This window comes from Poecilia formosa, unplaced genomic scaffold, assembly GCF_000485575.1.
Source record: "Poecilia formosa unplaced genomic scaffold, Poecilia_formosa-5.1.2 Scaffold62, whole genome shotgun sequence".
In the NCBI taxonomy this organism is placed as follows: domain Eukaryota; kingdom Metazoa; phylum Chordata; class Actinopteri; order Cyprinodontiformes; family Poeciliidae; genus Poecilia; species Poecilia formosa.
The window spans coordinates 804,469-826,626 of record NW_006800001.1 but is presented as its reverse complement, the minus strand read 5'-3'; the positions used below and the strand labels follow the sequence as shown (position 1 = coordinate 826,626).

Below are 22,158 nucleotides of genomic sequence, written 5' to 3'. Positions count from 1 at the left end.
TAGCCCTGGAATCAGCCGTCCGTGGTTCAACTCTCAACCTCAGGATCTTTGTAGCATGTCTTTCCCCATCTTCTCTTAACCCCTTTCCTCTAAAAAAGGAAATACTTAGAATAAAGGCCACCAGAGCCTCTTGACAACCGCTCAAGTGTTTATGCACTGCATTTATAAATTTGTCACCACACCAACACCTGTGGGTGATATGTATATCTTCCTATAAAATGAAGATATACATATCACCCACAGTAAATAAAAAAAAAAATAAAAAATACATGCAGACATGAACTCTTACATGCTCATGCACACGAGGTGTAGCAGAAATACCAGAGGCATGAATTGGTTAGTCTAGCTGTTTGCTCATTAAATGTGAGGTTTCTTAACATAACCGTGGGAGGTTAGATGAATTAACACTTCATCATCAGCCTTCTCTGGCACACAGACTGTCACAGAGACAGAGAGGGGAGAGAGAGAAAAAAGACACTGCCAAGGATATAGTGAGAAAGAGAATGCAGAATAAAAGACGGATGCTGATAAAAGGAAAATAGGTTTTGTTAGACAGGAGACAGAAGAGTTGTGCAGTTATCTGCTCAACAAATGTGCACAAAAATCAGACTAAACATGGTTATAATTGTTATAGATTAGGTCAGGTACATTTGTTAGTATCTAAAATAATAATAATAATAATAATAAAACCTTTCTGCAAAATGTGTATATCTTTGCCACCACAAATAAATGTGATCATATGTGAAGAGAAATGACAAATGTTTATTTATCCTATATGAACTGGTCTAACAACTAAACTTCTATAAAAACAAGCATGATGGAATTTATTTTCATGGTAAGTCTTGTCCAGCTGACTCATTAATTACATCCCAGTAGCTCTCTGACGGGATGGGTGCTGTGCTCCAGCACATCGAACCTCTCAGCCGACAGAGTTTGTGCTCGACAGATCAAAATCTGCTCAACCTGAGGCGTTATCTGCTCGACAGCATCTACAGCTGCTCAAAATGAAGGGGGCAAGCTTTTGCATCTATGAATGAGCAAGCACACGCAAAGGGCTTGTGTGATTTAACATGAAGAACAGATGTCAAAGTCTCTGGTGAGACTAAGGTGAGGCAGCTTAGACTTAGTCTTAATGCCAGTTTTTTTTGTTTTTAGTATTTCTATGTGAGGTAAATTCAAAAGTGTGTGTGCATGTTCAAAGGGTTATAAAAGTATTCAATCACCCTTTGACATTTCGTGATGCAACAACCTCACACTTCGATGTATACAATAACAATTTCACACCATACCGTCTAAAGCAGTGTTGAGTCATAAACGTAGAAGTCGGATTCTACTTTATAAACATCTGACACCAAAGCTGAGCTTTATTGTCAGCGTGCATTATGCCACGTGTAACTGAACACCAGCACTGTTAATCTTCCTAAACAATTTCATTACCTCTTTAAAAAAATAGTAGTGGTAACACAATGTTGCGGTGATACTTCTTTGGAGCGACAGGGTTGCTAGTCAGAGTTTATTAGAACATAGATTAAGCTAAATACAGCAAAATTCTGGAAGAAAACGTGCAAAGATGGAGATTAACATTTCAGCAAAGATGGAGATTTACATGGAAAAAATCCACAATACAATGGATTATAGATTAAGCCATATTCATAGTTAGAATGATCTAGTCTAAAGAGAATGTATCGCATATTTTTAAAATGTGATGCATTTTAAAAATGTATCACATTTTCCATCCAGTCACAGATGTTTTCCATCTGTGACTGATTGAGATCAAACTACTTCCTTATTCCATTTTATTCCTCTTAGACCAGTTATCTTCAATCCTTCTTCCATTTCAGATTTTGGCTAATCAGGAGGTGAACTAGTCAACCAGCAGCAAGGATGAAGCATCGCAATTTATTTCCAAGCCTTGCAATAAACTACAAGGCTTTTTCTTGCTTATTAGCTGCTATATTACTTATTAAACTATATCTGTTTTTTTCTCTGGCTAATCTCTAGCCTAGAGTCTCAAGGCTGCTTCTGTCCACAAAGCTGCCTGATTTTAAACATGAGTAGTTTCAAGGAAAAATACCTGCCTCGAATGCTGTGTTTTCTATCAAAGACTGATGTCTTATAGAATGACAATCTTCCTTTTTCAGAGCAACAATACAGTTAACATTTCCATTTATTCTGCTAAAACATAAAAGCAATAAATCTTCAAATCTGCTGAAAGGATAATAGTTGAGAAAATAATGTTGCTTCAGGCTGGTTATCAGGAAGGGATGAGTCAGTAAATAAAAAACTGTGCTAATTAATAACAGAAGAGATGTGCCAGGCCTGTTTGTAATCATGGAGATAAAGAAAATTCTATTAAAATGTAATGATTAAAAAATAAAAAAAATAAAAAGTAAATGCAAGTAAAGAAATTAACTTAAGTTAGATTAAAAACAGGGGGGGGAAACTGACAAATGTCTTTTAAAGTGAGACAGCAGGGGAGACGGCTGGTTAGCAGGAACATCTTGGAGCTGAAAGCTGCATATTCAGTGCAAAACACAACATTTACACTCTAGTGAAGTGTCACTTCCTGGTGGTTTGTACACAGCAGCAGGGCAGCACATTGTTAACATGTGTGGCACCGGCGCCTATGGTCTGAAGGCTTGTAATCTCAGGTCTGACTTTAACGAATGCCAAGCTTTTCAGCCTGCTTTTTTAAAATAATTTCTCTTGGACAGTATCAGGAGCATTTCCATGTGTCATCACTGACACACACACACACACACACACACACGCACACACGCACACACGCGCACACGCGCACACACGCACACAAAAACCACACACAGGAGGAAGAAGAGAGAAAGGAATCTAGAAGAACATGTTGCTCAGCAGCCCATTTTGCAGAGCAGGGCCGGGTTCCATCCTAATTTTAATCCCCTACCAGGAATGAAAATGTTCCAACACTGCCATCTAGTGCCTATTCACAAAACTGCATGTTTTTTGCCACACCGGAACCAACACACCCTGGAAAAATATTAAAGGGCGTATCAAACCTCAACAAAACGGCACCGCAACTGGTGAAAATGTGCAGTAATAAAGAACAAAAGACATCAGAGAGCATGAGGTGTGCTTTAAACACACAGGCCAAACAATCTCACAAGAGGGACAGAAGAAGGTGAACAAAATGCTAAATCTTTTATTACACGTCGTGATTCAACCACAAAACCAAAAAGATCCTCCTACAGACGGTGTCATTCTTTACGGATGAATAAAACCTGTCAGGTTTAGTCGGCTGCTCTTGATGCAGAGCTTTTCTTCAGGCTCAACTGTTAGGATGAAAGTATTCAGACCCCATTGAACGGTCACATTTTGTGACATTAAATCCACAAAGTTCTTAGTGGGTAGGGTACCAAGGTACCCTACCCACTAAGTTTTTCAGTAAATTTTCTAAAAAAAAGAGGATAAAGCAAATTATCCCACCACAGCTATGGTGGGATAATTTGTCTTCATGAAAACAATTCAAGTGACCAGAAGAAAGCTACAAGGAGACCACAGAAAAACAAATGCAGGTGCTCTGCTCGCATAAGAACTGAAACTTTTTGGCCTAAATGCAAAAGTTTATATGTGGAGCATATCTGGAACTTTATATCTCACAGCGTCTCAGTGGTGGTAGCATCATCCTGTGGGGTTGCTTTTCTTTAACAGAGACAGGGAAGCTGTTCAGAATCCATAAGAAGATTCAAAACACTTGAGAATGTGTCAGAGATTTACTTTCTGGCAGCCCAACAGCCCTAAACATACAGCAAGAGGAACGATGGAACAGCAAATTGTGTGAATTAATGGCCTAGTCAAAACAAATTCAATAAAATCCAACTGGAAATGCATAGTTAGACTCAACATCAAGGAATCTCAGTAAAGTTGTAAAGTCATAAAATGTAGAAAAAAGCCAAAGGGAGGCACTGTAAAAAAAAAAAAATTGTCTCCCAGGTTATTAATGACTCATGAATTCAGGTTATTTAAAATCCATACAGTACCGCAAATAAAATAGTTCTGATATTGCTGTGCAAGTCTTCTACAAGAAATGTCAGCATAGACACACAAAAAAAACAGCAAAAGCAATATTAATGTACAACTAACCCTGTACGAATACTAAAACAACTACTATGCTAATCTGTCCAGTGTTACAAATTCCTGATAAATTCAGATTTGTCTCTGTTTTGTAAAAAAAAATTCTGGTTTTCTCCAGAAAATATTCTCCTGCAATTATCTTTTAAAACTGGGTCTTAATTCAATTTGCAGCAAGTAATGTTGCTGTTGTGTTTCCACTGGGGATAAAAGACGGCTTTGATATTACAGCGCAAATCTTCACCCTCAGCCAAGAGACAGGTGGGAAATTCTGTTCTTCTCAGCCGGATAACAGACTTCTCAAACTCAACAGCCTAAACTCGATGCGCGTGTGTGTGTGTGTGCATGTGTGTGTGAGATGTTTAGCACTGAATACCTGGGCATACTAATTACATTTTGCCTGCGGCAGGAATGACACCCTCCGAGGTGAAGAGAACAGACAGGGAGGAGAGAAAGAAACACAGGAGATGCAACAAAGGAGAGAACAGGAGGTGTTAATGGAACTTTCTATTTTCTCCACATCCTCACTCAAGGTTTAGCAGCTAAATATAGACCTAAACAAGACAGAATGGCATTGTGGAAAAACTCAAGTTCTGTACTTTGGAAGTCAGCTAACATAAATGTAGGAACAAAGATTCAGAAGTCAAATAATAAACCACAATAGTTCCTTGGTTTGAAAAGAATTTAAGAGGAAAGAAAACTTATCAAACAGAAACAATTCATCATCTTTCGTATATATTTATTTGAAGAAACGTCTTCAAATATCACAGATATTTATTTCTATGATCGATATGAACTTATAGATATTCCTTTAAAGTAATATCTATGAACTTGTTAACTGGCCTGCTTGACAGGCAGCTAAACAGACAACTGATTACAATACAAAAAAAAAACGTTTTTTGTGATTTTTCTGATAAAGTTTGGATAATTTGTTACATGTGGTTGCATGAAAGCACCTATAAATATCAACAGATGGAAGTAGAAAATTCAGCCTTTAGATGCACAAAGCGGGCGGAGACATACCCCAAAAGACTTGCGGCTGTAATCGCAGAAAAATGTGGCTCTACTGAGGACTGATTCGGAAAATACATAAAACTGTGTATAGTTTTCCCTCTACTTTATGATTATTTGCTGGTTTGAGATGATTAAACAAATAACATCCCAAAAATTACACTCACGTTTGTGGTTGTAATGTGCTGAAGTGTGATAAGTATCAAGTGCAACGAGCAGCCATGCAAGGCAGTGTAAACTGTTGCACACGAGGAGCCTTCCTGCACATTAATAAGAAAACAACTAGTGGCGTTTCAGACAAACCGATTTCTCCACACCAACAGTGTTTTTAGTCAGTAAGTGGAGCAGGAGAAAGAAAAGCTTGGTGGCGTACTGCTGTTAGAGACGTTTGTCTGCATGTTAGCAATCAGAAAAACACAAGCAAATTACAGACAGCTGCGTGCATATTAAAACATCAAAGAAACGAGCAGGAAAAAAAAACTAAAACACGTTCAACTGAAGTCTGCTGAATTTTTCACCAAAAAAATCAAAAACATGACATCACAGAAAAGGGTATGACTGACCCGTCTATGAACTCTTTGCAACAAGACACACACACACTCCTCCTATTTACACACACACACACAGGTATCTAATGCACATGCAATGACAGCTACCGACAAAGACGCACACACACACACACACACACACACACACACACGATGTATCTCAGCAGTGAATGTCGGAGGTAAATGGCTAATTTGAGCGTTTGTGACAGGCAGCCCGAGGCATGGCGGCCAGCCGCTCATCTCTTTGACAGGTATAGCCTTCACACTTCCCTAACCTCCTCATCACCCCAACGGTGACACGCAGCCTGCATGCTGGGAAGCCCAGAGTGGATGTGATGAAACACACACACACACACACACATGCACACACAAGGGTGAGGGGGTTGCTCTGTATGCGCTCGTGTGTATAATTGTGATGGTGCCATATTAGAGTGTGTGAGCGAACGTATGATTTCAGGCGCTCATCCGGCTTCCACTCACATAAATAAGGCGCTTCCAACCAACTTAAAAAGCTTTGTTTTAAGATATACAGGAAAAGTGAAGCGTGTTTTTGAGCTTCCAGCTGTGTCGATGTTGCTAGGAAGTGCTGAAAACGACAGCTGCTGAGCAGTGAAATTTGAAGCTGTGGAAGCTTGTAAATCAGACTTCTAACAATTTCCTGAAAAATCGTTACAAGATAAAAGAAAAAAAAGAAAGAGTTTTTCATTTATAAACTAAAGAGTGGCTTCTGCCTGGTTTGGCTCCATTGTTTGGATGGATGAACTGAGGCTTCATTTTAAGCAAAAGGGACAAATCAAGGTGGGCAGAATGAATCTGTTCGGACGGAAACAGGTTTTTTTTTTAAAGGTGAGAGCGAGCAAAAAGCACCGGTGAGACAGAAGAAAAAGGTGCAAATAAAAAGGTGGAGTGGGGTCACATAAACACTCCGCACCTCATGCTCTCTAGACCTTTCACACACTTTATAGGCATCTGCTTCATAACCTATTATCACCTTAACGCAAAAAAAAAAGCTTCCACTTCCTTTCACTTGGACGCTCAGACACAATTCTGCTTCACACCTTAACACAGTAAAGCTCGCACTAATACACACAAGCAGACTGCTGCTGCTCAAACCTGTCAAATGTAGGCATCGTCAACAACTGAGGCATCTAAACATTATTGTACTCTGCAACCCGAGACCTTGTCAATTACTCTCAACTTGCATACAGGTGGACTAAGTGGTCCTGACAGAAACAGTGCAAAAATATCTTTTAGGAGTGCTGAATTTCTAATTCTATTGCATCATTGAGAATTTTGAGCAGATTTAAGTTTCTATTAGAGCTGGAAGCATTGGCAGCATGGCATAAAGTTCATAATATTCAATTTCATCAAAACAAGAGAAGAAAGATTTATTTGTCGAGACTGTTCAGCGAGTTATGCTTTATTTGCATTAAAGCGTCATTTGAAATTAACGTACAATCGAGATCCAAAGAACCAGACAGCGTCACTCACCAGTAACTTGCTGTTTTCAGGCTCTTCGTGGGTTGTCCATTTTCCTACGTAGCCAGGAGAGCTGCTCTTATCCATGTCTTTGATGGCTGAAGTCTCTCTCTCCTTCAGGTTGAGCTTGGCCAGCTGCTCCTGCACCAGAGCCTGCTGACGCTCATAGCTAACGTCGGGAAAAGACATGAGATGTTAACCTTTGACAATTCATGGAGAGTCCACTCAGAAAACAAGCTATCATCCTCGAAAATGTATTTAACTTCTTCGCAATGATGGCAATGGGGTGGAAAAAATTATTTTCTCTCAGACGAGAAGCAAGACATCCATTTAAGTTTTTGTGTTTCTCTTTATAACTTAAATTGTTTCCTGTTTGTTTTGCATCACTTTAACCAAACGGAAATTTTCACTAAGATCAGAAAGGTGAGAGAGGTGATATTTGTGCAACAGCTGCCTTCATCACATCATCCTGCAGCCACTGCTGTTTCTGCAGCAGCCTGAGGGGGGCAGTATCTTCAACTACAAGAGACATGCCAGAGGTTAAGGTCTGCAACCAGCAGCTCCAAAGCCAGGGGTAGTTCATCAGAGCCTCCACAATGGCCCTAATAACATTGACAAAATTATTTGGAAACATCTAAGGTTAAATAAAGGGAAATAGAGAGTAGTTTAAATAGGTATTTTAGCTTTTTATTTAAAACAACATCTGCCTACTTTCACATCCTTAAAAAGTAGGCAATCCTATTTAAGACTTAATTCTCGTCAAATTAAATATCTACAATTGTCAAAATAAGTTCTGACTGGAAAACTTGACCTCACAACTCACAGGTCATGTAAAATACCCATGATCTTAGTTTCTCTGATGCTTAAGACCCTATTGGTCCGTGTGCTTTATATAATTTTCCCGCAGCAAAACTCGAGTGCGCTGGCAATTATGCTCAACCCCAATCTGACGTCCAAATATAGCCCCCTGAGATTGTCCTAATATAGAAGCAGCAGCTCTATCCCATCACGCTACTGCTGATAGCCAATCCTTTACTGAAATACCTTTACATCAGAAGTAACATGATGCACCAAACTTTCCATAAAGTCCCACTTTTATCTCATCAGTCCACAGAATATTTTCCCCAAAGTATTGGGGATTACAAAGATGTTTATTTATTTATTTTTTTTGTAAACTTCAGATTGTACTGTGTGCTAAATAAACTGTTTGTGGTTTTGGCCTTGGAAGTCACTGGATGTCATTTCTGTTCATCATTTGAAAACTGCCTTTTGAATGACCTTTTTCTGATGTTGACATTTATTTGATAAAGAACAAAAAAATTGAAGAAATCCATTGGAGGGGGAAACTACTTTTTGATTATACTTCTTGTGTTTTGAAATCTTAAGCGTCACAGAAACTAAGATCGTGGGTATTTTACATAATATCGTAAATGTCAAGTCAAGGTGCAAAAATGAATATTACACTGTAAACCACAACAAACAAACCAATGTAGTGACACTGACATTTTGAAAGAAACAAACCTAACACCTACTTTTTACGCATCTCTTCCTGTGTCTGTGAAGATGATGCTTCTGCAGATTTTGAACCTAAACATCAAAAAGTAAATATCAACATTAACAATGATATTATAGATGGGTATTAACAGTTTACAGAAGAGAATAAGACACTCAGTTTAAACCTGAACCAGATGGTATATTCTAAATAACACTTTAAACAAACATAAACACATTAATATTTTCTTTATATTTCAATAACATGTTCTCATAAACGTACTGAGGCAAGTCTATAGATTCTTCATATATGTTTGGTGTGTTCTACATTTTTCAACACAATCCAGATACGACAAACAATCACACATTATCTTCCCTTTTCCAGGTAATCTTCTGAACAACGACAGCATAGAAAATGCGTGATACAAGAAATGTCACAGTTAGGACATACTTGGTGATGTCTTCTGACTGTCTGCAGCAGGTGGCAAAGGCCAAGCTCTTTCCGAACCAGGAGATTCCCTCATCCGCCGGAGGACATTCTCAGTAAGCTGGACCAGAAAGATAACATAAGAACGTGAGCTCCGTTATGACAAATGCTATTATTGTCTCATCAAGACGAACAGTAGACCAGTTCCTAATCCTGCTCCTTGACAATTATTCCACTAGTTATTCATGTAGACAAGACATGTTATCTTTTTCTTTTGGAGATCAGTTTAAGATAGTGAAATTAACTCTTTTTTTTTAAATCCCATTTTATTTTTAATTTTATAAGCGTAAACACAAAATTACTGTTTGTAGCTTCACACACACCTGCGTGCTTCAGATCACTAAAGTGCAAAGACTCCTGATTTTAAAAAGGTTGTCCCATTTGATGATCAAAACTGCTGGGCAGAAAAAATAGTCTCCATAAAGGAGCTTGATGTGTTTTCACCATTGTAATGTGTTGAAATCCACCTGTATTCTCCAGATAATTGAATATCAAGACTTCTACCTATGTACAGGGAGTCACTCTTTCTGATAGTAAACACTTTACAGGATTGTGGGCTGCAAATGCTTCGCTAGAGTCATTGCTAATATCATTCTGCCTTAGTGTTGTGCTAAATAATGAAGTACATTTAAACAGAGACACCTGATTGCTACCTTCCCTCATAAAAGAAGCAAGAATGCGCTTAGTTTCCCCCACTGTGCTTATTGGTAGTCATGGAAGAGTTATTTCGCCCCCCAACAGTTAACTTAGCTGATATAGCATACAAGCTAACACTAACACAGGCTTTAAACGTCCATCTTACTAGCTACGGACATATCTGATTTTAATTCAGTATAAAAGTTAAACGTGCGTTATATAGACGAAAAGATAGTATAATCCTAGTTCATTTAGGAAACACCATGAACCAATCTGGCTTTCATAGCAAGGACCAACCTCAGCCTCAATACCTCCACAATAATATTAGTATCAATTGGCATGTCTAATTGCTTAAAGTCGACTGGCTATACCACCAGCTAATTAAATACCTTCACTCCTTCAACTACTGTGACCTTCTCGTGTTCGTCCAGCCTGAAAGATACAGTCCTTGCTTTGCTCCCATTTCCTCCCATCCTGAGTGGACAGCCGCCCGTCTCCACGGGATAAAATTAAATATTACGACCTCGCTTATTAACAGTTGTAACAGCAGGTAGACATTAATGACACGACAGCCGGAGTCGGCGCCACGGCAACTACTTGTCAAAATACTCCAATAAAGGTCATTTCGGAGTTCCAGTATCCTCAAAGCTCATTGGTCACAGGAAATAATTCGCATCCAATGGAGTGGGAGTAGCTTAAGAAGTGCTGCAAAGCATAATGGGAGTTGTAGGTTGACGACTTTTAAAGCTTACATTTAAAGCTGGTCAGACATACTTAACATAACGTTTGGAACTTATAAAATGAAACACCATGGTGATTTTTTTATTTTTTTTGTATTTTCTTTATTTGTATAACCCAGCGTGGTAAAGTCGTAGTGCAAGGATAACTCTACTAGCTGACAGGTCTACGATTCGAGCAGCTACACAATTTAATCAATCAGACAATGAAATTTGTTTTACGACGCATAGTGACTTTAAAATATTTCATGATGAACTGTTGTAGAAATAAATAAATACTGAAATAATTGTGACATTAACGCATGAAAAAATTAAGCTATATTCTTGATTATAACATTTAAATATTTAACTACATATTGAAACATTTAGCTATGTCTTAAATGTTACTGATATATTACAACTATATTATTTTCTTATTATATTACTGTCATTTAAATTGTTACACATACCAATATTTACTAATAATTTATAGTGAAGCTTTAGGCCCTCAATACAAGAAGGCATTGACAGACTGAATGATCTGAGATTTCAAGTCAACGTAGAATCCATATTGTGTGATTTAAGTTTTGTATTAAAACAATTTTCAAGTGCAAACATTTTTCTCCTTCTACAGAACTACTGCAACACCCACTACGTCTTCCAAAAAAACAAAAACCATGAGCTTTACATGTCTGAGCCTACAGTGTTGTTCCAATTAACATCAGAAAGAGAAAAGCTTTTTAGAGAAGCTAAGGTAGTGAGTACAGACAAATCATCTAACTATTTCAAATCACAATTAGATAATTGCATTTGCTCATTTATGCAGTGGCAAATATGAATGAAAACCAGTCAGAAGCATGGAAAACCTTAAATGTAAATAGATTAATAACATATGAAATTCTGACAATAATCACTGCCCTCACAATCATTTCCTTCAGCTTTGCCGTCTATGGAAATATCCCACATAGATTGGAGTTTTCAGAGTCAATTTCTGGCTTGGACAAGTAAACCTAAAAAAAAACAAAGCAAAAAAAAAAAAAAATCCATGCTGGAATCTGTCAAAATTCACTCAGTCACCATAATGACGACCAAAGCCAACTGAACAGCTCAAATTGCAGGCAGGTTATGTCATAAGTCCAAAAATATATAAAGCAGAATTTATTTCTCCTTCAGTATACTTATTCAAGTAATTTTGCTAAATGCAGCAGAGGATATCTATACTTAAATTCTCTGGTTCTTATCAGTGTACATTTGTTCGTGAAAAATACACCACTAGTTTCTTTGAGCATATGTGCATAGAGTTCCAGTTACCAGAATGGAGTGACACTCAGATTTTCATTCTTTAGAAGACTTGAATGCAAAAATGAACACAATAGAGGAAAAAGTCCAGAGTTTATTTTGCAGCACATGTAATGGCCAACAAACTGTAATTAAAGCACCACCTGCAAAACTTCACTATGAAAGATTTGGTGTCTAAAAAGAATATTGTTTCTTCATAATGCACCCTTTAAAGTCAAGAAAGAAAAGAGAAAAAAAAAAACTTTTCTCCCAAGCTTGTCAACATCATTCAGCAGCAATTGTAATTGTACATCATGTATTCCAAAGTCAAACAAATACTTTCGAAAACATACTTTCTGTACTGTGTTGTTACTCTACGAAGTTTTTTTTTTTTTTAAATAACTCAATACTTTCTGGATACAAATCACAACCAAATGAAACTAAAAAGTTAAATATGCAAGTCATCCATAGGAAACACTGCGCTTTTGGGGGAAATTTTGAATTATATTCCACAGCTGGTATGTATGTGATGTGATCTGAATACAAGGTATTCAAGGAAAAAAGTTATAAGACTTTACTTTTAAATATATGGGCAATGGACTGAACTATTTTTTCCCCCTTAAAAAGGAAAACTAGAAAGTTCCTCAGATTCCCTGCATTATAATTTCTCATTGCTCACTGGAAATCAAAAGCTCTAATTATATCACAAGACTTTTCTAACACTATCTTAAATACGTTAAGACTGAGCAATATCATTTCTGGTCTCACAACAGCTGGTCCTGAATTAACACACCAAATAAGCTGCAGTAGTAGCCTCTTGTTCAAAGACACAATACAAGTTCTGCAAAGAAAATGAAAGGAAGAACACATAAGGAGGTTTGTGAACGAGCAGAAGCAGCCTTGCTAGGTAGGTCGCACATAATGATTTTCTTACGGCATCTACAAAGCCCACAGGTGTCTATGAAGAAGCAGGAATGTTTTTTTGTTTTTGTTTTTTTTACCTTGTATAAAAAAATATAAAGCAAAGGCAGAAATGATAAAGTATGAACACAATCAAAGTATGCAAAGATTCTCAGGGAAATACAATTTCTTTTCAGGATTGGTACCGTGTCGCCGACGCTTTTAACGCTTGTGTTTAGGAGTTGTTATGTAGTTTATCGTTTTCTGTTTTACTTAGGAAAGCCAATATACTGGATGACCAACGCACAACTAAATGCTTGTGCTCAAAAACAGAACGGCCAACTATCTCAGCCACAACTCTTAAAAGTATAAAACAGCACACGAACTCCTTCATTTGTTGGGCCTCAAACCTTTCGGCAAGAACGCACAAGTGTCGCGTCACTAAATCACACGTTGGATTTAGCAGAATCGGGCATCTAAAACTGGCTTCAAACTGCATAAATAAGAACAGAGGACTTGATATTTAGTGCTGGAGTTAGAATAAATGTGCTGAGACAAGTTGATAAGCACTAACATCGAAGGGCCTGCAGAGCAGAATCAATAGAGAGAGCAACCTCGGCGGCGTGGAGCGACAGCAGCAGAGCACTCCGGCAACAGTGTCACAAATCAAGCGTCCTTCACAAACAGATGAGCAGCAGTCTCCGTTTAAGTGTCCGTTTGTTTCAACTGTTCTGGCATCAAAGAAAGGCCAAGATCATAGTTTCTTGTTGTCCAGGCAACTGGCTCAGCAACACTCCTCTGATCTCCGTCCTGCCAAACACTTTTCATCCACACCGTACTTCAGCTGTGTGGCCATGAATCCTCTCACACATTGATAGGTCTCCAACGGTCGGCTTCGATGCTGTTCGACCCATAGGGTCCCGACGCCACGTCATCCAGGTACGCTCCGACCACGCGAGTGCCGCCGGGACCAGCCCCATCGATCTGGGTGGAAGAGTAGTACAGGCCCTGGTCGGTGAAGTCCTTGCGGCCGAGGGTCGCGGCGATGGTCGGAGGAAGGTGGACGTCGCTTTCGTCCGGCTCGTCCACCTGTGATTTGTAGGAGAACAGGATCTTTGGCTCCGAACTGCGAACAGAGCGGCAAAAAAAAAAAAAAAAGCTTTGTCACATAGAAAGAAATGGGTGTTTTAAAATCACATATTTTTAAAAGTCAACGTTCCTCCGATATTTCTAGTGAAGTTTTAAACAGCTGATTTTGATTTTAGTCAAAATCAGCTGATATCTTCTTAGGATTTAAGATTTCCCAACAACATTGTTTTCATTTCTCCAATTACAACGACTTTCTCAATTTATCTCTAATATACATGACTTTAACTGACAACCTGCCAAGTCATAAGATTTAAGTACATTTTACAGTCTTCTGTTTTGAGAATCAAGTTGTGAAATTGTATATGGTTCCACGTAATTTGCATACAATTACATACCCAAAGAATCCTTTGAGGAATGTGATATAAATGAGAGGAGCAAAGGCAGAAAAATACAGGAAGGTGGTGACGTCCACGCAACTGGTTCAAAGAAGACAAACAGTGAGCAGTTTTAGTAAAAGCTACACAGAATAATGAGATTACAAGATAAATCAAAACCAACATTTTACTCTTACTGGTAAAACAAATAGTAGCAATTAAAGTCATTTATGAGCAAGTTCATCTCGGTCAAACAAAAAATACAAGACAAATGCGACTTAAATAATAATGTTTCGCATCACGAGAACAGTGATGATATATTCACATGCAGCGAAGGAGAAAATACTAACCAAAGTCCTTCTATAATCCCAGCACACAGCAGAGCGCTGCCCAAACCCTGAACAAAGTTCAGCAAGGACAGGATGGCTGCGTACACGTAGAAACTCCTTTTGGCTGGACGAAGGAAGGAAAACAAAGGAGCATGAAAAACAAAGCAGCCATGTGAACGGGGGTACATCCAGCAACAATCTGTCTGTGTGAGTTGCGTTTTCACTTTTGTTTTAACCCAAGAAACTTACATTTTTCCAGGTCTCTAAGAGAGGCACTTACTGAATTGATCTTTCTCTTTCTTTCTTTTTTTTTTTTTTAGTGAAGTGAAACTAAAACGAATACAACCTCTTTTGCACACGTGTTTCTTTAAACTGACAGCTGTTGCTTTTACTTTTTGTTTAAAATCAATATTAGAAAAGACAACTCATCTCGTTTCAAGGAGACCTCCGTCATTAATTACTTTGTCTTTTTATGACAGTTAGATGCTGCTGATATAGTGACATTTTGTAGGTTTGCAGGGAAATCTGGGGATTCATTCATTTCAACAGAGCTGATTTGCTTTCATGCATGTTGGGATTTGTAGTTTCCTTATATTATAAATCAAATCCCAAAACAAATAAAATGCCACCAGCTAATTAATTAACAAATTTTTTGGCCTTTCAAATGTTTAAATCCAAGACTTACATGGCAGTGATATCCTCTCTCTCACTGGGGTTTTAGGAAGGACAACAATCAGAGAGTAAACCTAAAATAAAACAAAAAAACAATGAGACTGCTTATGCATAAACTTTTGGTATGTTTCTTGGAACGCCGTTGATGCAAGAGAAAAATGTACTCACCAAGAAGAAGAAACAGGAACTGGCTAACCAGAAGTGCCGTCCTCCATGACCGTAGATGTTAAAGTCCTCGGCGGACAGATGACTGTCTGGATACAGTATCTCTAATGTTCCCTACAATAACACATCAATTAATTTTTATTGTTACTTTTTTGACTTTTACCAATAACATTTGATATCCTGTCACTTGTAATTACCTGTGTAATAGAGTATGCCAATGCCAACACTGCCGTAATAGCCAACACACGCTTTATGCTAGACTTGCTCTCTAAGTGGCCTGAGAACAAAAGCACATTAGTTATATTCACAGCCACAATAAGAGACAACAGCAGTCATTCCAGTGGCTACAAGGAGAGAAAATACACCACACTGTTTCGAGAATGCAGAAAAAGAGAACTGAAACAAACGGAGCAAACTGACCAAAGGCAAGTCCAAGGATGACGACGCTGAGCTCAATGGCAAGCAGGAAGAAGCGGGTGATTTCCCACAGCACCTAAAGAAGCAGCAGACATCGTCAGATACCACAGCAGCAAACAGATCAGACGTCGTCCAACATGTTTTCCTGTACCCACAACACAGGCGTGCTCTCACAGGTCTACGGAGTCAAAAAAAGGCCCCAATAGCGGCAGCCATGACGGCGTGTTGTGAGAACAACCGTTCCAGCAAATCAGTAAGAATCTCTCTGGCATGTGTGGAATGCAAGCCCAGCATTTCCGTTCATACATGAAAGCCCACATACAAGCAGCTGCACAAACCATCTCCTCTGAGTTATTCATTAAAGATTTTCCTACGGTTCCCTAATTAGAAAAAAAGTATCTTTTACTTAGTAAATTTCCCCACTTCTTTCAAACAAATTAGAAGTTTACATGTAAACAGAAAGAGTACGATTCACGCTTGTTTAGGGTAAGCACGAGTCTATTGTGACAAACACGGCTCTGAACAGGCTTAAAAAAACGGCAAAATCTGAAGGTTATGTTTATCTTTAAAAACAAAATAAGAATTATACTAATATTTTTCCAGGGCCTGAACTGGGTTAATAGTTAGGTTTTACAAAAATAAAATAACATTCCAAAAAGAAATTTTGCGCAAGATGATCTCCAAATATTTCAAACACAACTAAGTGTAAGATTACAATTTAACTTGAAAATGGAATTCTGTACTTTATTGCACATTGTCTGTGTGAAGTACTATCCACATTTTGCCACAAGATCTTCTAATTTTTCCCAGTGGGAAACTTGGAAATTTCAACTTCTGATTATGAAAGGAACAAACAAACTCCACCCTTTAACCAAACATGTAATGCCTGTGAAAAAGGACATTAGAGTTGGAGCCAGTTGCCGAAGTTTCACAATGTCCATGCATCAATTCATACCCACCTTGGAGATGTTTTGAGCCCGCTCTGTTAGCTGACAATACACAGCAATTTTGGAAAACGCATTCACGATTTATTGTAATAAATTTGGGTTGCATGACTCCAATAAATCATATCCATGAACCAGGGGTTACTTTGGCATAATCAGGAGTCGTGATGTCTCGTACTTAAAAAGACCCAAATGGCCCAAATGTGGATCAGAATCAATGGAAATAACTTGAAAAAATGAAATGAATGTATATTTATATTAAATACTCAAGATTATTTATCCAACAGTACATAATTAGCAAGAGAAATAAACTGATACCCTACGAGTAAGTACATTTTTATGAACAGGTTTTGGTTTTTCTTAAACAAGAAAGCTGGTCGGGATTCTTAGTGGTGCTCACGATCCCCCCGCGGACCCCTCCCGCCAAAAAATACAGTTCCATTCATGCTTTATATTTTTTCCTCTTACTTTGTCCACAATGGTGGCTGCACTGGATGCGCTGACAGTCATGGAAACAATAGCGCGAGTGATTCCAACTGCTGCGACGACAAAGACCTGAGAAACACAGTACACACTATATTATACAACACACACAGCCCATTTCCGGGAGAACACATAGACCAAAGTTTAGCTGATAACATGTAGAGCTGTCTGTCCTTCTATTATTGTTTCCGCCACAGCTGGAACATTCTGCTTAGTGTGGCACTGGTTGTTAGTGGACAGGCAAATCAAGAGCAAATACAGTTAAAGGAAGAACATAATGTAACAGTAGATATATGTTTGAACCTTACTTTGGCTAAAAGTGGCTCTTTTTATGGGTTAGGGCTGACAAAGGAGACACCAGAAGAATCAACCGGCAACTCTACAGCTACTATCTCTACAATTGCAGCTACAGTCTGGAATTGTAGTTGTAATAGTCTTAAGAGGCTAATACTGAAAAATGATATCAAAACCTATAATCTGATGTCTATATTTGCATCATATAATTCCTTCCACCATTATCTGATTTTAATCAAAGTCACACCAAGGTTAGCCATGTGATTGGATACATACATAGGGATTAATTTGCAATTATATTGCTTGACTTAAGAAGAAAATTCAAACAAAAACATTTGCAGAATGTTTTTTTCTCTCTCTCTCTCTCTCTCTCTCTCTCTCTCTTTTGTGTGTTTTAGTCTAGAACTGGTCAAAATTAGAATCAACAGGTCAGACTTCAACGCAAACTGGGAGTTGAGATTAAAAGTAAAGCTTGATCAGTGCATCTCCAACAACAGGGACATGCATCACGTTAAGGTCACAGAAATTTCACAAACCATGCCGCAGCGGAAATGCTTTTCGCCTACCAGCAAGTAGAAGGTGACAAAAATAGGGCTGGAAGTGAGTCGAATTTTTGCCCTCGCCGAGGGAAGCTTCCACATCAAGAATATGAAAAAGGCCACATTTGGCACCAGCAGCAAGATGTCCCAGAAGCGCACCCTAAGGCAGAAACGGGAAAGTGAGATGCTATCTTACACAATCGAGAGTTTTAAAAATCGGCCGTCCTCCACGGTACCTGGAGTCTCTGATATCTTCGTATAGGACTTGTAGGCATTTGTGAGGCTTGGTGATGTTGGCTTGACCTTCAGTTGGGAATACAGATGTGTTCTCCAGAGGTGTAGGTGACACCGTGTCATTGTACTGAGCCAATGTAACCATGGCAGTCACCGTGGCTAGCATGTTGTCAGCTCCTAGAGGAGGAAAAAAAAGAGAGGAAAAAACAAAACGTGTGACTCGGTCCAGTGAACTCCCGTCTGGCTGCTCAATGAGAAATGGACTTTGTAAAAGGATGGTTTGAATCTTTTGTTTTCTAAACGTGGGAATGTCACTCAGATCAAACTCTCATGTCAACATAAGGGCTTTCCCAAAGATCTCAAACTCCTGTAGGTACTGTCAAATTCTGTGGAAAAAGCCTTGATATAAATTAAAAATGTTATTGCAGTAGCATAATTTTATATGGAAAATGTTTTTTTTTAAATCCAACTTTTAAATGTGTGTGTATTTATTTACTGCGGGAAATATTCCATGTTAAGAAATAATTGTTTTTAAACAAATTTCTGATTACCCTACCACTCGTGCTTCAACCCACTTTCACTAATAGCACAGAACTTTGTCGCCTCTTCTACAATCTCTCGAGATTATGTAGAGTCGCAGTTGCTCTTTTAAGTTCTCTTCAGATCACTTCACTGTTTTCTTTTTAGGATTTTGCTCTGGGAAATGCAACGGCCATAGAAGATGGCTGATTTTATGTCAGGTGAACCCAGCTCTGTGATGATTTGGCAACAGGTTTTAGATCCTAATCCTGCTGAAATTATGATTTAAATTTACATTTAGAATCCACCATATTAAACCGCAGACATGACGTCCTTTACTACAGATTAGTCCTTTATTTTGCAAATATCTTAGCTGTCTCACATTACCGTTTTCAGATTAACAACCAAGATTTCTGCCTTGTCCTTACTACAAATTTGCTGACAGGTCAGCTTTACAGTTTACAGTACAAATTGTTTCTGCTGGAGAAAAGTCTGATCTCCCAGCTTGCTTCCTCTGTGATGTGAAACTCCTGATCAATGACATATTTCTAATTTTCACACATACATTAGTGGTCTCTCACATCATTCACAGTGGCCCATTATTATTAATCACCTACCTCTATCATTAATAAGTTCAATCTTAATTTCTTCAAAGCAAACGGTTACAGTAAAAGTACCATTTCTAATCCTCCCCAGCCATCCGGCCTAAACACATAAACTAAGCTACACATAATGGAGACATTAGTTCTCCTTCAGTCTATTTCTAAGAGACCACCCCCGTGTCATTTCTCACATTTATACCCAGGCAAACACAAGTTGTGGACTAATAACTAAGTCCTAGAAACTCAGATTAGTTTTGTTGCATTGGTTTGATGAAACTATTAGTGGTTCCAATTCTTTCCTTAACCTGGATCTTTTTTTTTCTACAGTGAATATATACTGAAATAAAAGACAGATTTTTCCCCCACTACAGTTTTTAATGTAGAATTATGCTGCTGCAATAAAAAGTGATTATGTAACAGGTCTTTAACCGGCCAGGAGCAGTGTTAATTTTGAAGCAGCAACTACAGTAATCCCTTTAGCATTAACTAACACCCACTCGACAGTTGGGAGTGACTCAGGTTACAATAGTCCACATATCCTGACAATAAAACAATACTAAAGGAAAGAGGTCGGAATGGAAAGGAAGAGAATAGCGGCTGGAGTTGTCTCAAGTTGGTGGCACTTTACATTGTTGCTTAAATGTGCTATACAAATAAACTTAAGCTGTAATTGAGCTGCTAATTATTATACAGACCTGCGTCAGAGTGCTGTATGTGGACTATCAAGGTGGTTTCTGTTAAAGGGGAATTTCAGGCGTCAGCTACAACTGCTACATGTAGCTTGCTGCTAGCTTTCGGAAGACGCTGTTAGAGAAATAAATTATCTTCCTCGTTTGAGACAAACACGTCGAATGTGAGAATTGTGTTTTCACCTTTTACTCAACATTTGTTAACACTGCTCAAAAGCCGACAGCTCAACGTCGGGATGAAAACAAGCGTGAAACTACAGTCAGTGTTTTCGTACGCTGACACATAACGAGCGCTCCAAATTGTAAACAGTCGCAGCTTACCCCTTCAGAAGACACGATTTAAAGCACGTAATCTCTCCAAAATGTCGCAGTCAGATATCTGATTCTAACATAAGCTAGATCCGATGTTGCATCCCCTGTAAACATTCGAGACATCGATCATTTATCCGAGACATAGCTGCGTCTCCTGAGCACTTTCCTTGACCAAATTTCCCGTTCGGTCACCTGACAAGTTGACGGGAGCTCGGCATCATTTTAGCGTCAGCGCAGTCGCCTGTGAGTTGTGCGGGCGGGGTCTCTGCACTCTGTTTCAAAATGTCAGCTCACAAAAATGCACGGCTCTTTGGATTTTTTTTTATCTTTAAGGAAAATATACATTAATCAATACAAACTAATATAACAAAGTTTCATATATACTATATTACAGGAGCCCTGCATTATTTTTCCGACTCGCGCGCTAGTTACAGAAAATGAAGTAGACCCAATTTATGTACATTTCTATAGGTAGTCTCGCGAGATACTGAAATATTGAGCTATTTACAGCTATATTCAGTAAATTGCAATCAGGAGCATTACATACCGCAACTTTAACATGGACGTATGGAATTTGGTACGCAGATTCCTCCAAGAAAAGAAATAAGTCTTCTGGAGCCATGCCCTAAAAGAAATTGGAAGGCGGCCATTTTTGAAGGATTTAGAGATTTTCTTATTCTGATGTTTTTTATTTGAACTTGTATGAAATAAATAAGTAAATAAAATATCCCGTGTTACTCGGAGAACTTCATTTTCTAAGGGTACTAACACACCGCTCTATTGAGGGACAACTAACTGCATTCCTAAAAAAGGCTGGGCCCTTTTTAGCTCTTGGAATTCATTCAGTTTGTTTACTAAAAATCTAATTTTACCGCATATTTATAATGAAAGGAATAGTTTAAATTTCTTCTCTGTGCTCCTTCTCTACATTCATGACACCTTCTTTTCAACTTATCTAAGAACTCAAGGTTTAAAGGTATTTCAAATTTTGTGATATTAATCAGCCATTTAAAAATACAGAATTCAAATTCAAAAATACTTTATTGACCCCAAAGGGAAATTAAATGTTGTAACTCATTAATTCAGATTCTTCAAAGAGTTATTAGATTGCGATGGCTGTTGGCAGGAAAGATCTCCTGTAGAGGTCTGCATTACAGCGAATCTGAAGAAGCCTCTGACTGGAGACGCTCTGTTTTCCCAAGACAGAGAGAACACACAGAACAGAACTAAACACAAAAGAATCTAGGATATGGATGCCCTGTTTGAATGTTACCTAGCAACCGTTTTAAGGTGATACATGCTGCTTATAAACACCAGATGACAAAAAACTAACAACCAAACAAAAAAAAAAAACTAAAGCCTGATTTATTTAGTTTGTTTAAAATAATATGACATATCTTGCATGGAAAATTGAGCATTTAGCAAACACTTGCCTAAGTTCTCGTCAAACGACTTCTCAACTTCAAGCTTTATGGGCCTAGCGCTTTTGTTTTCTCTTGAAATGTACAGTTTCAGAAGAAAATGGACTGGACTTTGTAAGGAAGCGAAACCTTACAAAGTCCAAAACCTGCTGCAGTTCTTTTATATGTCGTTGAAATCATCATCTCTTCAGCCATCATCTGTTGGGGCAGCAGCATGAGAACCAGGGACCTAAAAAAGCTCAACAACCTGACAAAGAAGCCGGTTCTGTTCTGTTTTGTGTGTGTGTGTGTGTGTGTGTGTGTGTGTGTGTGTGTGTGTGTGTGTGTGTATACACTTATACACATAAATATATTATGTATAGGCAGGGGCGCAGTATGGGGGGAAAAGTCAGGACAATTCCAAAGGCCCCTGACCGACAGGGGGC

The 22,158-nt window shown here is 38.4% G+C and overlaps 2 protein-coding genes across 6 annotated transcripts in view; both read right to left on the bottom strand.

Annotated features, from left to right (window-relative positions):
• chchd6b (coiled-coil-helix-coiled-coil-helix domain containing 6b) overlaps positions 1-10,396 on the bottom strand; it is an 81,869-nt gene extending 71,473 nt beyond the window's left edge. For 3 of the 5 annotated variants that reach the window (XM_007554212.2, XM_016672513.1, XM_016672514.1), the window contains exons 1-4: positions 10,146-10,395; positions 9,085-9,181; positions 8,675-8,729; positions 7,155-7,311 (exon numbers count right to left, since the gene is read on the bottom strand). In XM_007554212.2, the coding sequence (XP_007554274.1) occupies positions 7,155-7,311; positions 8,675-8,729; positions 9,085-9,181; positions 10,146-10,229 (393 nt within the window). In that variant the 5' untranslated portion in view covers positions 10,230-10,395. Of the gene's footprint in view, positions 1-7,154; positions 7,312-8,674; positions 8,730-9,084; positions 9,182-10,145 lie in introns of all 5 variants that reach the window. The other 2 variants (XM_016672512.1, XM_007554213.2) reach the window with 2 other exon arrangements.
• Positions 10,397-11,847: 1,451 nt separating this feature from the next.
• tpra1 (transmembrane protein, adipocyte asscociated 1) lies at positions 11,848-20,527 on the bottom strand. The gene is made up of 11 exons (XM_007554211.2): positions 20,322-20,527; positions 18,193-18,367; positions 17,984-18,116; positions 17,109-17,195; positions 15,700-15,772; positions 15,477-15,556; positions 15,283-15,393; positions 15,128-15,188; positions 14,464-14,566; positions 14,135-14,215; positions 11,848-13,776 (listed from the first exon to the last, which is right to left on the bottom strand). The coding sequence occupies exons 2-11, from the start codon at positions 18,354-18,356 to the stop codon at positions 13,515-13,517; spliced, it is 1,155 nt and encodes a 384-aa protein (XP_007554273.1). The 5' UTR covers positions 18,357-18,367; positions 20,322-20,527; the 3' UTR covers positions 11,848-13,514.
• Between the last annotated feature and the right edge of the window lie 1,631 nt (positions 20,528-22,158).

Bases quoted from the DNA above. Each gene is read 5' to 3' on its own strand.
- tpra1 (XM_007554211.2), bottom strand. From the start codon at position 18,356: ATGCTAGCCACGGTGACTGCCATGGTTACATTGGCTCAGTACAATGAC. The intron at 15,189-15,282 runs GTGAGTACATTT...GTTTTATTTTAG, and splicing joins GTTCCTGTTTCTTCTTCTTG to GTTTACTCTCTGATTGTTGT. The intron at 13,777-14,134 runs GTATGTAATTGT...CTCTGTTCGCAG, and splicing joins TTCCTCAAAGGATTCTTTGG to TTCGGAGCCAAAGATCCTGT.